The sequence below is a fragment of the Triticum aestivum genome, chromosome 1B, assembly GCF_018294505.1.
Source record: "Triticum aestivum cultivar Chinese Spring chromosome 1B, IWGSC CS RefSeq v2.1, whole genome shotgun sequence".
In the NCBI taxonomy this organism is placed as follows: Eukaryota; Viridiplantae; Streptophyta; class Magnoliopsida; order Poales; family Poaceae; genus Triticum; species Triticum aestivum.
In genome coordinates this window covers 435,139,095-435,153,279 of record NC_057795.1, presented here as the reverse complement: position 1 = coordinate 435,153,279, position 14,185 = coordinate 435,139,095, and the positions used below count along the sequence as shown (strand labels likewise).

The following is a 14,185-nucleotide window of genomic DNA, read 5'->3' as shown; positions in this document are numbered from 1 at the left end:
CACTGAGGTCCTGAAGGTGTGGATCCACTTGGGACATCCCTGCCAAGGGCGTCTCTTTAGGATCGGGCCCTGTCGACCAAGCTTTGAGCGAGAGTAGATCTGGCGTTGAACTGCGGGTCTCGGAGACCTCCCAGGCGGTGGGAGGACTCGGCCTCCGATCATCTTCGTAAGGTCGCCTCGCGTCATAGGGCTGGCGCCTGTATGCAACGTTCCACGGAGAGGGCGTCCGAGTGCGACGATAATCATTGCATCGCCGGGGAGGAGTAATCTGGTCACGTCTTCGGTCTCCGTACTGATCTCTCAGAGGGGGCAATGGTCTACGCCTTGCCGATGCAATCTGGCTATCAGCCGACTGGACTGTCCCGACGCGAACGGACGCGCTATGGATGCGATCCCGAGTCTGTGACACAACCGCATTTTGCGCCAAAGCTATCTTCAACATGGCCCGGATCTGTCGAATCCCTTCTCCAACAGCTGAGCCGGAGGGCTGGATGGAGTCAGCGATTCGGGTCGCCGCCGCCAAATTCTGCAATGTGGCCACCATGTCGCAGCTGAACCATCTCCACCAAACGAGAGGCGCTGCAGGCTTGCAGCTCAACTCTCCAAAATGGATATCAACCTTCAAAATAAAACCGAGCGTGCTGAAGCCCTACTATCCAGTCATAGCTGCCTGCGCTAATTAGCTTCCATTTCTCAGTGAATGTGTCATCTCAAACACCAGTTTCCATTCATAACAAAGAACCCGAGAAAGAAAATCCGACTGTTTGCCTTCATAATCCTTCAGGACTATACTTCTATATCCAATGTGATCTTTTTTTAGTGATAAAACATCCAATTTGAAATTATGGGTTAAGACGGCGCACATTTTCTTTTTTCATATCAATTTCCATATATGCTTGCCTATTGAAAATTTTAAATTACCTGCAAATGTGGCGCCCGATGGTGCGGAAAAGGGACAAACCATGACTAGAAAAGGCGAATCTGCTGATCCGATCACTTCAGACATCGTTGAGTGATCTCGTTGATGCCTAATCTTCTGTACTTGGGGTCGCATCCTGGATTTGCATTTTCGCTTGTCAGGGTCGTACCCATTTGGAACCTATGTTGCATGTCACTTATGTTTTTGAGTTTGCATTTTTGTAAGGCCATGTATGGTGGTTTGCTGCTTTATTATTTATATAACATTTCATCTAAAAATACATGTTCCAGGACGAGACAAGAACCACAACGCCTTGCATACGCAATCTCTGCATCCTCCAACACCTCAGAACAATCGTTTTATGTCTTCCATAACACAACATCAATACACGATATAAGAAAGAAGCTTAGTTGCGGGTTGCCAACTACTTATAACTAGCAAAAAGCAAATAGCATTAAAACTGATGCCAGACTGGCTAGTGAATTTTGATTGCACATAACACAAGTATTGACTCAAAACATTCAACATAGTCATGAACATGTGTTGAAGGTCTTCCAAAACATTCAAATGAGAGACATACTGCAATGTTTGCACATAAAGGGAAGGGATCAGCCACGGACAAAACATGAAGAGCTATCAACCTGCTCAGGCATCTCTGCAGTGACTACAAGAAGAGCTATCGAAGGGATTAACCATGGACAGGACATGCTCATTATGGTGATTGCCCCTGCGGATACATCCAGCAGGATATGCATGACCAGAGTAAGATCTAAAATCCAATAGAGCATTTGGAGAAGCCCTACTATCAAACTGTAGGCACTTGTATTGATCAGTTCTCCATTTCTGAGTGCATCTGCCTTTGACAACAAATTTCATCAACTCGAGCGCCTTAGCATTGAGAACAAAGAACTTAGCAAAGTCAACATCCGGCTCCGTGCCCGTGTAACACTTCAACTCTACATATCTGATATGGTCAAGAGACTCAATCAGAGCTGTTGGCTCATGATGATGCACATTTTGCATATCCGTCTGCAGAGATGACTGGAAAGAGTATAAACGATTGAGAAACAGTTATTACAAAGCTAGAAAATAAAATTTTCTAACTGGCAATGTCAGGTAAAACAATGACTGATTGGATAAGATATAAAATAAGTAAAACAGATTTTAACACTACTGAAGAAGAGATTCAACAACTCACCATTATGTATAGCTTCTCCAAGTAAGGAAAGACTCTGAGGAAGCCAAGAACTGCATCAAGATTAGGGCCACTAGACGTGATATGTAAAACCTTCACACCTCGCATCAACATTTCCAAGTTACCAGCGACCATTTCCTGCAAACAGAAAAACATTGCAACAAAGTGAGTGTATGCTTACTGGAATGTCGAATATGAAATGGCCATCCGCAGCTACCTGTGAAACTCTGGTTCCAAGCTTGAGTTTGTCAAAGTTGTCTGTCAGTGAGCCCAAGATCGCCAGTTTCGGCGCACTAATTACCCGGAAGACTGGTGCTCTGCGCAGTGGGCTGGTTCTGCGAAATAAATCTGATCTGACGAATCTTTCCAGGCAAGGGGCTCTCGATGACTATTTCACTCAGGCTGCCCGTATCATCACATACACCAACGCTCCTAAGTGTTGGGGAGTTGATCACCAAGCGCCTGAAGCCATCACAACTGTCAAGCAGCAGGCCCTCGAGGACAGGGCAGCCAGAGAGAATGCTGTGGAGGGTGCCTTCATATACAGAAAGGAAGCCCAGAACCAGTGTTTTCAGGCGTGGGAAGTTAAATACTGGGACCTCCTCATCCTCAAAGAAGCTGCAGTGGGCAATGCGGGCCACACGGAGGGTCGGTGCGAAGCGGAGCACAGACAGCGGCAGCACATCATCAAATTTAGCGACATAGATGTCGAACTCCTGAAGATTAGCAAGGGCTGGGGACCTGAACCAGCCATCAAGATCAGCAAAATAGAGGCTGTTGAGGTGAAGGCGGCATATGGGGCCCTGGTGCTCAGAAAGGATCTGGGTTACAACCTCAATTTGCTCGGGACAAAACCCAGGGATATGGGCAGTGTCAAGGTTGATCGGAGCGGAACGCCACAGGTGACGCCAGCGGCGAGAGAGGGCAGAAGTGCGCACGGCATCATCAGTGCGGAGGAAGGAGATGATGGTGCAGAGCGTCTCATCCGGGAGGTCACTGATCAGATCAATTCCCTTCCGTTTCACCTTCTTCACTCCACAGTCTGCCGCCGCCTCCATGTTGGAACATGCAAGTGCACGCACGGCTTCAGCTGCTCGTTCATGAATAACCAGTTTGGGATCGCTCAAAGCTATCAGTATAACATCAACAAACTCAGGGATATAATTCTTGAAAACTGTGAATGCATTTTCAGCCATCTCCTACAACAAGAAAAGGAGGAACATTATACAAATCATAATATAGTTCCTCTGGGAAAAAATCTTGGCATAAAAAGTTAAACTACTATCATAATAAACTACTCCCTCCGTCCCTAATATATACTATAAGATGTTATTACATCTAATATACTCACATATTAGATGTAATAACATCTTATATTATTGGACGGAGGGAGTAATTTGCAAACTGCAACAACCCTGGATGCTAGTTGTGCTGTGCAGAGGGTTCTTTTCAGGGAACCTTGGAGTGAAAGAAATGGTACACATAGTTTAATAAGATAGCTAGAACGAACCAATATTACTTAAGTCGTACATTCAACTCAATATTATTTGTGACTTGCAGATCAGTCACGACTAGTCATGATTAGTTGTCCACTAGTTGTTGATCATTACTCCCTCCGTTCCAAAATAGATGACCCAACTTTGTACTAACTTTGTAAAGTTAGTACAAAGTTGGGTCATCTATTTTGTAACGGAGGGAGTAGTTGCTTGCTGCAAATACTACACAGAGAAAACAATAATACACATACTACAAATCAGTGGTACAAAACTACACATGCTAATAATCAGGGGTACCCTCACGATCTTGATTTTTGATTAAACACCACAGAAGCTGATCGGTTCAACTTACTTTGAGAATAAGGATAGCTGCAAAGCGACGATATTCCACTCCATCCCCACCAAGCCACCCTAACGCAGTTGTAATAATCTAAAAGAAGCGCTCCTTAGAGAACTGGAAAAGTTTTTTCATGAAAACTGGAACCCGTTATAAGTTAGTAGTATAATATACCTGTCGCTCAACTTCGTGTGCAGTTAATGCTCCCCCAGCATTTGCCAAATGACCAAGCACTGTGCTAGCTGGAACTAGGATTTCAGGATCACGCTTGACTTCAAACACATTTTTTAAGAGATTAGCCAGCTTAGAAACCTTTGAAGCGCCTCCAACTGGTAAATCAATCAGAGCATCGATAGCATGAAGAGCCGGTAAACTTTCAGTAGCATCATTGCTTTGCAATAAGCTAGATATTTGCTCATAGAGCTGATCCATAACCCTTAGAAGATCTTCACTGCTGAGATGTCGAGCTTCCTCCTCAACATGTTTCCGCAGGGCAGCAGCAATACCACCCTATAGATGAGAACAAACTATATAAGCCTAGAAAATATCATTGTTCGACATAAACGAAAGTACAGTTAACATAGAGAGTCTGTGGGTTAACATCAGGCCCTGGTTAACATCCCAGGAAGCTAAACCTCCCAATGAACAGCAAAGGTACCAAATTTACGAATGCATTTATTCTGCATTGCCATGAACACACAAGGCATACATGTGAACTATGCGCTTCACGTTATCCCCGCCAACAAATCCGTAAGATCAGCATTTGTTCATAATGTTTATCTGACAGGCCAGCACATTCATAGACCCCAACAGTACCTCAAGAGTCAAGTCCTCAACAAAATGTATATATAGTGTGAAAATCTACATAATTACAGTACTCCAGAGTAGACACCAAAAGCACTGACTTTTATGTACTGCTACTGAGCATTGACACGAGAAAAACAGCATCACAAAGCCCGCAAGCCCCAATCACCAATACCCACAACAACAAAAGGCACCAACCCAAGCTATTAACTTGGCAATTGATCGTCCCACGCCCATCCATCCATTCCACACTGGCCCAGCACCGATGCAGTGCCCTAACAAGAAACAATCAACTAGGTTCAATTCACGCACAGAACCCCGCACGCAAACCCAACACCGGCCAAAACCGAACTCTACCGTAACCGCACCACATCGAGGACGGTGATACATCTCACAGCATGACCAAGAGGAGGCGAGCGAGACACGAACCTCCCCATATGAGATGTAGGCGGCGATGCTGAACCAGCGGTCCTTGGCGATCAAACCTGCACGCCAGGCAAATCGATGGTTTAGCCATGGCCAGAAGAGAAACCCCGGGCGATCGAGATCGGCGGGGAACAATCCGGAAGCGAGGGAGGCGTACGTACGGCAGCGCCGGGGTCTGAGGAAGGAAGGCGTACCTTGAGGCTTGCCCGCGGCCTCCGGGGAGAGGCGCGAGGGTTCCATGTCGACGGCTCCTCCGGCGGTGCCAAGGGAGGCGGAAGGTTTTAGGCAATCCCAGCCTCGGCCTGGCGCAGTTACACGGCGGAATGGGGAGATACCGGCCTCGCACGGGCTTGGGCCGTGGCATCATGGGTTAATCGTGCCGCAGATCGCCCCACCAAAACTGGCCTGCTATTTTACAGTTTTTGTACCGCTAAAAAAAATACCGTTTGGTGCCACTGTTTATCCATCCCTGTCCCATCCTATAGAGAACTCTGTCTATCCAAGGTTTTTTTCGCCCGAAATCTCGTTGACCCGCAAGATATTTCGCTACCGTTCAAAAAAAAAAAAAGGTTGCAGATGCAGGCGTGCTCCATGCACTATGTGCCCTGGTCACGTTTGGAGCGTGAAACAGAGGTTGCCTCAATGCCAAGCTTAGGCAAGAACGAATCTAGGTCGCTCGATTTAGCTTCAGTGGGGCTACCTTCAGCCTAAATCGAGGAAGGCTGCGCTTCTAAATTTGTTGCTGCGAGGTTGGTGAATTTAGTATGAATTTATGTTGCACAGGTTATTCGCATGTGTTGCAAGCATGCCCATTTTCTTATTGCGTACACACAAACATTGTGTTGCAATAATTTTGGTGTGCTGCGAAATACTCGTTTAATACTGCAAATATTTTTGGCGTAGTTGCACATGTTATATTTATATATTATTTAGTGGAAAGAGAAGTGTCTGGCCGCAAAAAATGTAAGAGAAGTGTATGATGTTATTCAAAGACTAGTAGACTGCTCGTGCGTTGCCACGGGCTTTTTGAATTTTTTACTAGTTGTATGTCAAATTTTATACAAATACTCCCTCCTTCCCAAAATAAGTGTCTGAAGCTTAGTACAATTTTGTACTAAAGCTAGTACAAAGTTGAGACACTTATTTTGGGACGGAGGGAGTAGAAAAGATGGATTTCAATGTATTTCGCTTGCAATGTATTTCAATAAAAAAGATAATTCGGCTGTATACACAGGAACATTATCATATATGATGCACAAAATAAAGAAGGTGGTACACTAACATTGAACTCTTTACTGTGCGCTACATTACATATGATAATAACACTTGAATTCCTATTTTTTTATGCTTAAGATCAATTTTCTCAAAAAAAAACATGTGCATTTTTCTTATCCATTAATTAAAAACAACACATGGAGGATTTTCCTACCCTTTAATGTTCGAAAACAAATATTCCAAGATCTTTCAACCAGAAACTTCATTGTAAAATGTCATTGGCTGGCAAACTATTACATATGAATTTAGGGGCTTGAAACCATACAATTTACCATTTATAAACTATGGAAGCAAAACACATCTGCTAGAACATGCTACTCCCACCTATCTTGGGAGAGGTAGATATATCAATCTTTGATAACTTTTACTGTTTAAATTTGTATTGGCATTTTTTAAATAATAATTTTCCAGTTTTGTTTGAGTTATGTAACTTCATATTTGGTGTATCGGCTCAAAAGGATTTTTACATAAGACTCAGAAAGAAATGTGTGTGTTGTAATATGAACTATGACATACCCCCTCCGTTCCGGTTTACTCGTCGTGGTTTTAGTTCAAATTTTGAACTAAAACCACGACGAGTAAATCGGAACGGAGGAGAGTATATGGGAAGCGAGCAACCTCCTATCAAAAAACCAACAGGAGAGAAACCCTGATTAGACGTACACTTAGACATTAACATCAAATATAAGGGTGAAAGGGTTACAAGGCTAAAACTTGCCCAGAGAATATTGGCACAAAAGTAGAATAATTCACGGTAGGATTGAGGTGATCTATAATATTAGTCTTACTGATTGTTCATTATTCTATTAGCAACGGAGGGAGAGGGAGAGAGAGAGAGAGTCAGATCCCCAAATTGTCTCCATATGTATGGCTATCCGAGAACCCAGACCATATGTGAGGACGCCTCCGGACAGCACACCACATTAGGCCGGAAAAACCATAGTTTTCGAAAATATTGCAAGGCATCCAGAAGATATTAATGTTATGAATTGCTGCAGACATTGTGTTGCAATAATTTTGGTGTGCTGCAAAATACTCGTTTAATACTGCAAATATTTTTGACGTAATTGCACATGTTATATTTATATATTATTTAGTGGAAAGAGAAGTGTCTGACCGCAAAAAAAGTAAGAGAAGTGTCTGATGTTATTCAATGATTGGTGAGCTGAACCACGCGCCTGTCTTCACCACATCAGATGAGTTGCTTCACAAATCTTTATATCCAATGGCTCACGCAGTTCAACAAAATTTTGCAAAAGGAACAATCCTTCTGTACCCTTACGAATATTTGGATTGCAAGCGACAAATCCTGATCCATTATGTTAGCAAAGCTCACCTGGTTACTCGTAGGGTTGACTGACAACATACAGACTATGTTAGTCTTTCACAAAGAAAATTACATTTCATTGATTGGTTACAAATAACTTTGGTTACACGACCTGACATCAATCATATTCTCCCAGATACGTAAATATCCGATGCATTTGTTCTAATGCTTGAATGATGAAACGTGTTTACATTTTGCACACACCTCTGCTGATAAAAGCACCGAGTACTCTTGAGGGATTTTATTACACTTTACTAGAACAAACAGCCCGAACTGTTTCAGCAAACCATATTATCCAGCACATCCTCCTGTAGGAAGTGCTGGTTTCTTCAGGTAAAAGAAAAAAGAAATAAAATAAATTGCTGCAGCAGAACCACGTTCAACTGAACAGTTCACCCATAATTTCCAAAACACAACAACATATTTCCAGAAATATAAGCAATTCATAACCAAGGGTTTATTGCCAAGTTAAAGTAGCCTGACGAGGTTGCCCTCAGGCCTTTTGGAATTCCAAATAGAAAACAAGTGCCGCGTCACAGTACATGATAAATAACATAGTTGCCTACAGAAAAAGTTTGAATTACACGTGAAGGGCGATATCATCAATCAGTATGCCCACAAACTCCGCAAGAGGTACCAACAGGATCAGCCATGGTCAAAACATGAGCATGATTGCTGCATGCAAATGTAGTGAACGGATAAGCTTCTCCAAACTCAAACCCAGCATTTCTAGAAGCCCTGCTATCCAGTTGTAGCCGCCTACGCTGATTAGTTTCCCATCTCCTGGTGAATGTGTTATCCTGGACACGGAGTTCCATTGACTCAAGCACCTTAGCATTCAGAACAAAGAACTTGGCAAAGTTAAGATCCGACCGCTTGCCCTCGTAACCCTTCAGCACTACTTCTTTGAGACTGAGGTCAAGACATTCAATGCGATCTTGTGGGTTAAGATGGCGTACATTTTTCTTTTTCAGATCAACTTCCAGGTATAACTGAAAAGAGCAGAAGTGCATTGTATTACTTGTATGTTTGTTATATAAAGGCTAGTTTCTACCTGGATTGATGGACGACATATGAACTGAATGGAGTTTATTCAGCGCTACAAGCTACCCAAAAATGAAGAGATTTACCGTGATGACGAGCTTCTCCAAGCAAGGAAAGTATTTGATGAAGTTTAGAACTGCATCAAGATCAGGACCAACAGTATCAAGAATGAAAATCTTCACGCTGTGCAGTGACGTTGCCAAGTTTCCGCCAGAAATTCCCTGCGAAAAAGAAGCACCGAGCATGAAACACAAGAGTATTATTGCCTGAGAAATGAATGTGGGTGTTCAATGAAGGCAGTATTTACCCGAGAAGCCATGGTTCCAACATGGAGTGTAGTCTTGTGGCTGTCCAGAAAGCAAGCCATCTGCAGTCTAGGCGCTCTGATCACCTGGATGTCAAAATTATCAAATGCAATCAATCTCTCCAGGCGAGGAGCATAGTGTATGACCAGCTCGCCCACGTAGCTGTCCGCGACAATGCCGAAGCTCTGGAGGGTCGGCGAGTTGATGACCACTCGGTCGAAGCCGCTGCACCAATCCAGCTGGAGCACCCTGAGCGCGGAACAGGCGGAGAGCAGGCCGTGGAGGGCATCCTCGGAGATCTCGACCTCGGTGAGGGCGAGCCGCGTCAAATGCGGGAATGCGAGGGTCGCGGAAATGTCCTTGGGGAAACGGCAGCGGGCGAAGCTGGCGACGCGGAGGGTCGGCGCGAAGCGGAGGGCGCACGGCGGCAGCAGAAGGTCGTATCGGTAAGAGATATGGATCTCCTCGAGGTTGTCGAGGGCGGGAGATCGGATCCACTCTGCGAGATCGGCGATGCTGCCCTGCCGGCTGAGGTGGCGGAGGCAGAGGCGGCGGCCAGGGCCGCGGTGCTCGGCGAGGATCTTGGAGATGCATTCCCAGGACCATCTGGGGAGGCGGGCGTCGTCGAGGTTGCGCGGGGAGGCGCGCCAGAGGGGGCGCCACCGGCGGGCGAGGGCTGTAAACACCGATCGCGCACACACACACGAGAGAGAGAGCTCGGGGACAGTTGTTTTGCGTTGTGAACACTTGCAACTTTTCTGTATTCAATCTTCTCCTCTTATTCTGTTACAGAAGGGAAACAAGACCACTAACAGCCCGAGACAACAGCCTCGCCGAGCCACAACGATCGCGCCATCCCACGATCCAGCTCGTGCAGGGTGTGGACTACTTCTAAGGGAAAACAAACTTCCTAACAAACTTATCTACTCAACTATCTAAGCAACGTTTATTTTCCTGCTAAGACTGACGAACACACAAGGTTTAAGTCCACAATCACTCCCTAAGCCTTGTGTGCCTCGTTGAGTTCCACCATCCCGATCTTCATGCGCTGCTCCTGAAGCTTGCCTCGCCCGAGTGCCTTAGTGAGCACATCGGCAAGTTGATCTCCGGACCGAACGAACTCGATCTGAATCTTCCCATTCTCCACGCACTCCCGGATAAAATGATACCTGATCTCAATGTGTTTGCTCCGGTCGTGGTAAACAGGGTTCTTACTTAGTGAGATGGCCGACTTGTTGTCGACGTTGAGCACCGCCGCCTTCAGTTCTTCGTCTTTTATTTCTCCCAGTAGCCGTGCGAGCCATATACCTTGGCATGCCGCCGTGGTGGCGGCCATGTACTCCGACTCGCATGAGAAGAGGGCCACAACCCTCTGCTTCTGTGATTGCCAGCTGACCAGGTTGCTGCCAAGGAAGAAGGCGACGCCGGTGGTGCTCCTGTGGTTGTCCACATCGCCGCCCAGATCGCTGTCGTTGTAGCCGATCAGAGGCGCATCATGGTCACCGCGCGTGTACCGCACTCCCCAGTGCAGAGTCCCGGCCACGTAGCGCAGAACATGCTTTACTGCCGCCATGTGCTCCGTCGTGGGCTCCTGCATGAACCGCGAGACGTACCCGACGGAGAAGGCAAGATCCGGCCTGGTGTGGACGAGGTAGCGGAGCATGCCCACGATGCTCCTGTATTCGGTGACGTCCACAGGCTGTGCCGAGCTCACCCTGCTCAGCTTGAGGCGCGGCTCCATGGGCGTGTGACTGGGGTTGCAACCCGTCATGTCCGCCTTGTCGAGGATCTTGGCAGCGTACGCGGCCTGACCAAGGTCGATGCCGCCGTTGTGCTGCCTCACCTCGATCCCAAGATAGTAATGGAGCCGTCCCAGGTCGCTCATGTCGAAGAGTGCTTGCATCTCCTTCTTGAAGCCATCGATCTCCTCCTCGTCTGAGCCGGTGATGATCAGATCATCGACGTAGACGCCGACGACCAGGCGCGAGGATGCAGTGCCCCTGGCGTACACGGCGTGCTCGGACGGGCACCTGCTGAACCCAAGCGAGCCCAGACTCGCATCCAGCTTGGCGTTCCATGCCTGCGGGGCTTGTTTCAGCCCGTACAGGGCTTTCCTGAGCTTGAGCACCTTCGATTCCTCGCCGGCGGCCGTGAACCCCGGCGGCTGCACCACGTAGACCTCCTCCTCTAGCTCCCCGTTGAGGAAGGCAGACTTGACGTCCATGTGGTGCACTGTCCAGCTCGCGGGCGCGGCCAAAGCGAGCAGGAGGCGAACGGACTCGAGCCTGGCCACAGGCGCGAATACTTCATCGTAGTCGATGCCGTGCTTCTGGACGTACCCTTTCGCCACCAATCTCGCCTTATACTTCACCACCGTGCCATGGGCGTCTTTCTTGGTTTTGTATACCCACTTGAGGCCGATCGGGCGGTGACCAGCGGGCAGGTCCACGAGCTCCCAGGTCTGGTTTGCCTCGATGGAGTTCATCTCCTCCATCATCGCATGCTGCCAGCACGTTTTGCTCGTTGCTTCCTCAAAGGAGCCGGGCTCCTCGCCCACCGCGAGATGCAGCTCATCGATGAGCTCGTCGTCGTCGATCTCGCCGCCAGCATCGTCGGGCTCCTCCAGCCCTGGGGGAGGTGCGTTCCGAGCCGCCTTCTCAGGCGTGTCCATGTACCGAGGGTTGGGGAGGAAGATACAGTCCTTGCCGCGTGTCGTCATTGGGTGCACCGGCGTGATGTTGCCGGTCGTGCGCGCTGGAGCCGGCGCAGCGGAACCCGGAGCAGTGGTTCCACCCGTCGCGACGGTCGAGGCCGCCGCTGGGGTGTCGTCGTTGCCTCCGGCAGGTGTTGTTGTCGTGGGTGGCGTCCTTGCAGGGGACGCCGACTGAGCGGGTGCTCGCGCAGCATCGGGAGACGAAGAAGAGCCTGCCGCAGGTGGCGACGGACCGTCAGTGAGAATTGACATGGGCTCAATCACAAAGCTCATATCTGCCTGGTCCGTGCCACTCTTCTCCCAGTCCCACGCTCGTGCCTCGTCGAAGACGACATCACGGCAGACGTGAACGCGTTTGCCCACCGGGTCATAGAGTCGGTATGCCTTGCTGCCTGGTTCGTACCCGAACATCACCATGGCCTTGCTCCTGTCTTCAAGCTTGGAGAGGTGTCGACGCGTGTTCTTGACATGCGCTACGCTCCCGAACACGCGCAGGAAATTGACGGAGAGCTTCCTGCCGTGCCAGGCCTCGAACGGCGTCCTGCCCGGCACGCTCCTGGAGTACGCTCGGTTGAGCACGAAGACGGCCGTGGACACGGCCTCGCCCCAGAAATGCGGCGGTACTCCCATCGCCTTGAGCATGCACCGGGCCGTCCCGACGACGGTTTGGTTGCGCCTCTCCACCACACCATTCTGCTGGGGTGAGTATGGCGCGGTGAGGTGTCTCTGGACTCCAAGATGGGCTAGGTGTGCGCTGAAATCGCCGGAGTTGAACTCCCCACCTCGGTCAGAGCGAAACGTGCGCAGCTTCCGCCCCAACTCGCGCTCTGCGTATGCCTGGAAGCGCTGGATCGCCTCGGCAGCCTCGTCCTTGCTCCGGAGCAGGTACAGCCACATGAACCTGTTGTGATCATCCACGAGCAAAAGGAAATATCGCTTGCCGCCTGGTGTGGGCGGCGAGATAGGCCCGCAAAGATCACCGTGTACGAGCTCAAGCGGCTTGGTGGCACGGTAATTCGCCTATTGAGGGAACGACACTCGCCGCTGCTTGCCCACTAGGCAGGTGTTGCAAACCTGCTCGGAGTGGTGGAAGGGAGGACTGCCCCTGACCATGTTCTGACGCGCCAGCCTCTCGAGCCCGTCGAAGTGTTGGTGCCTGAAGCGCGCATGCCAGCGCCACGCCTCGTCGTCAGAGTGCGCAGCAAGGCAGACGGGGTTGGCGAGTTGAAGGCGCGCGATGTAGAGCCTGTTGCGGGATCGCGGCACTCTGGCCAGGATGCGGTGCTGGCGATCACGCACCGTCATGACACCGGCTTCGACGTGCGTGGGGCAGCCGTTCTTGTCGAGCTGCACGATGGAGACAATGTTGCTCTTGAGCCGTGGGATCCAGTACACGTTGGATAGTGCACGGTGCCCTTCGTCGGCCGCGGCGAACAGGACGGTGCCCCGCCCTTGAATGGGCACGAGCGAGCCGTCTCCAAACCTGACCGAGCCGCGAATGCCCTTGTCCAGCTCGACGAACGCCGTCTCATCACCGGTCATGTGGTTCGACGCGCCCGTGTCGAGGTACCAGGCCGCGTCATAATCTCCGGGAGCGCGGCGAAGCTCCACGCGTGCGCGTGATTCGTTCAGGAAGACGACCTCCTCGCCTGCTGAAGCGCTCGGCGCAAAAGCTGCCGCTGTCAAGGAGGCCTCCTCGATCATCAGCAGGCCCGGATCGTCGTCCTCGCCTGCTTGGCCTTGTGCAAGGAGGGCCTGTTCCTCCTCGCGTTTCTTCTTGCAGCAGTCACGAATCCAGTGGCCAGCGTTGCCGCAGTAGTGACATTTGTCACGATCCGCGTTGTCGCCGCCGTTCTTCCCACCACCGGCGTCAGTGCCGGCTGGAGACTTGCATTTTCCGCCGCGTCCACCACCGCGGCCACGGCCGCGCCCGCGCCCTCGCCCGTGCGCCTGCGCGCCCGATGAGTTGCTGCTGCTGTCGCCATTGTTCGTCGTACGTTTCTCGTACGTGTGCCAGTCTTCCAGGGTCATCAGAAGGTGACCGGCGTCCTCGCCTCCGTCTTCCTGGTCCAGTCGCTCCTCCGCCACCTTGAGTCGTCCGGTGAGCTCCTCCATCGTCAGGGTGTCGAGGTCGACCATAGTCTCGATGGAGAGCGCCACCTGAGCATACTTGCAGGGCACAACACGAAGGAATTTACGTACCACTCGCGCGTCCCCGACGGGATCACCATGGATGGAGAGGTTGTTGACGAGCCCGGTGAGCCTCATCGCGAAGTCGTCGACGTTCTCACCGGGCTTGAAACAGATGTCCTCAAATTCCCGGTGGAGGCCCTGGGCCTTGGCC

General features: G+C 49.8%; 1 protein-coding gene across 1 annotated transcript; it reads right to left on the bottom strand.

Moving 5' to 3' along the window:
* Window positions 1-1,426: 1,426 nt before the first annotated feature.
* LOC123092241 (F-box/LRR-repeat protein 13) lies at window positions 1,427-5,542 on the bottom strand. Its single transcript, XM_044513952.1, has 7 exons — window positions 5,372-5,542; window positions 5,181-5,236; window positions 4,122-4,457; window positions 3,963-4,040; window positions 2,332-3,313; window positions 2,118-2,252; window positions 1,427-1,960 (listed from the first exon to the last, which is right to left on the bottom strand). The coding sequence occupies exons 1-5, from the start codon at window positions 5,415-5,417 to the stop codon at window positions 2,408-2,410; spliced, it is 1,422 nt and encodes a 473-aa protein (XP_044369887.1). The 5' UTR covers window positions 5,418-5,542; the 3' UTR covers window positions 1,427-1,960; window positions 2,118-2,252; window positions 2,332-2,407.
* Between the last annotated feature and the right edge of the window lie 8,643 nt (window positions 5,543-14,185).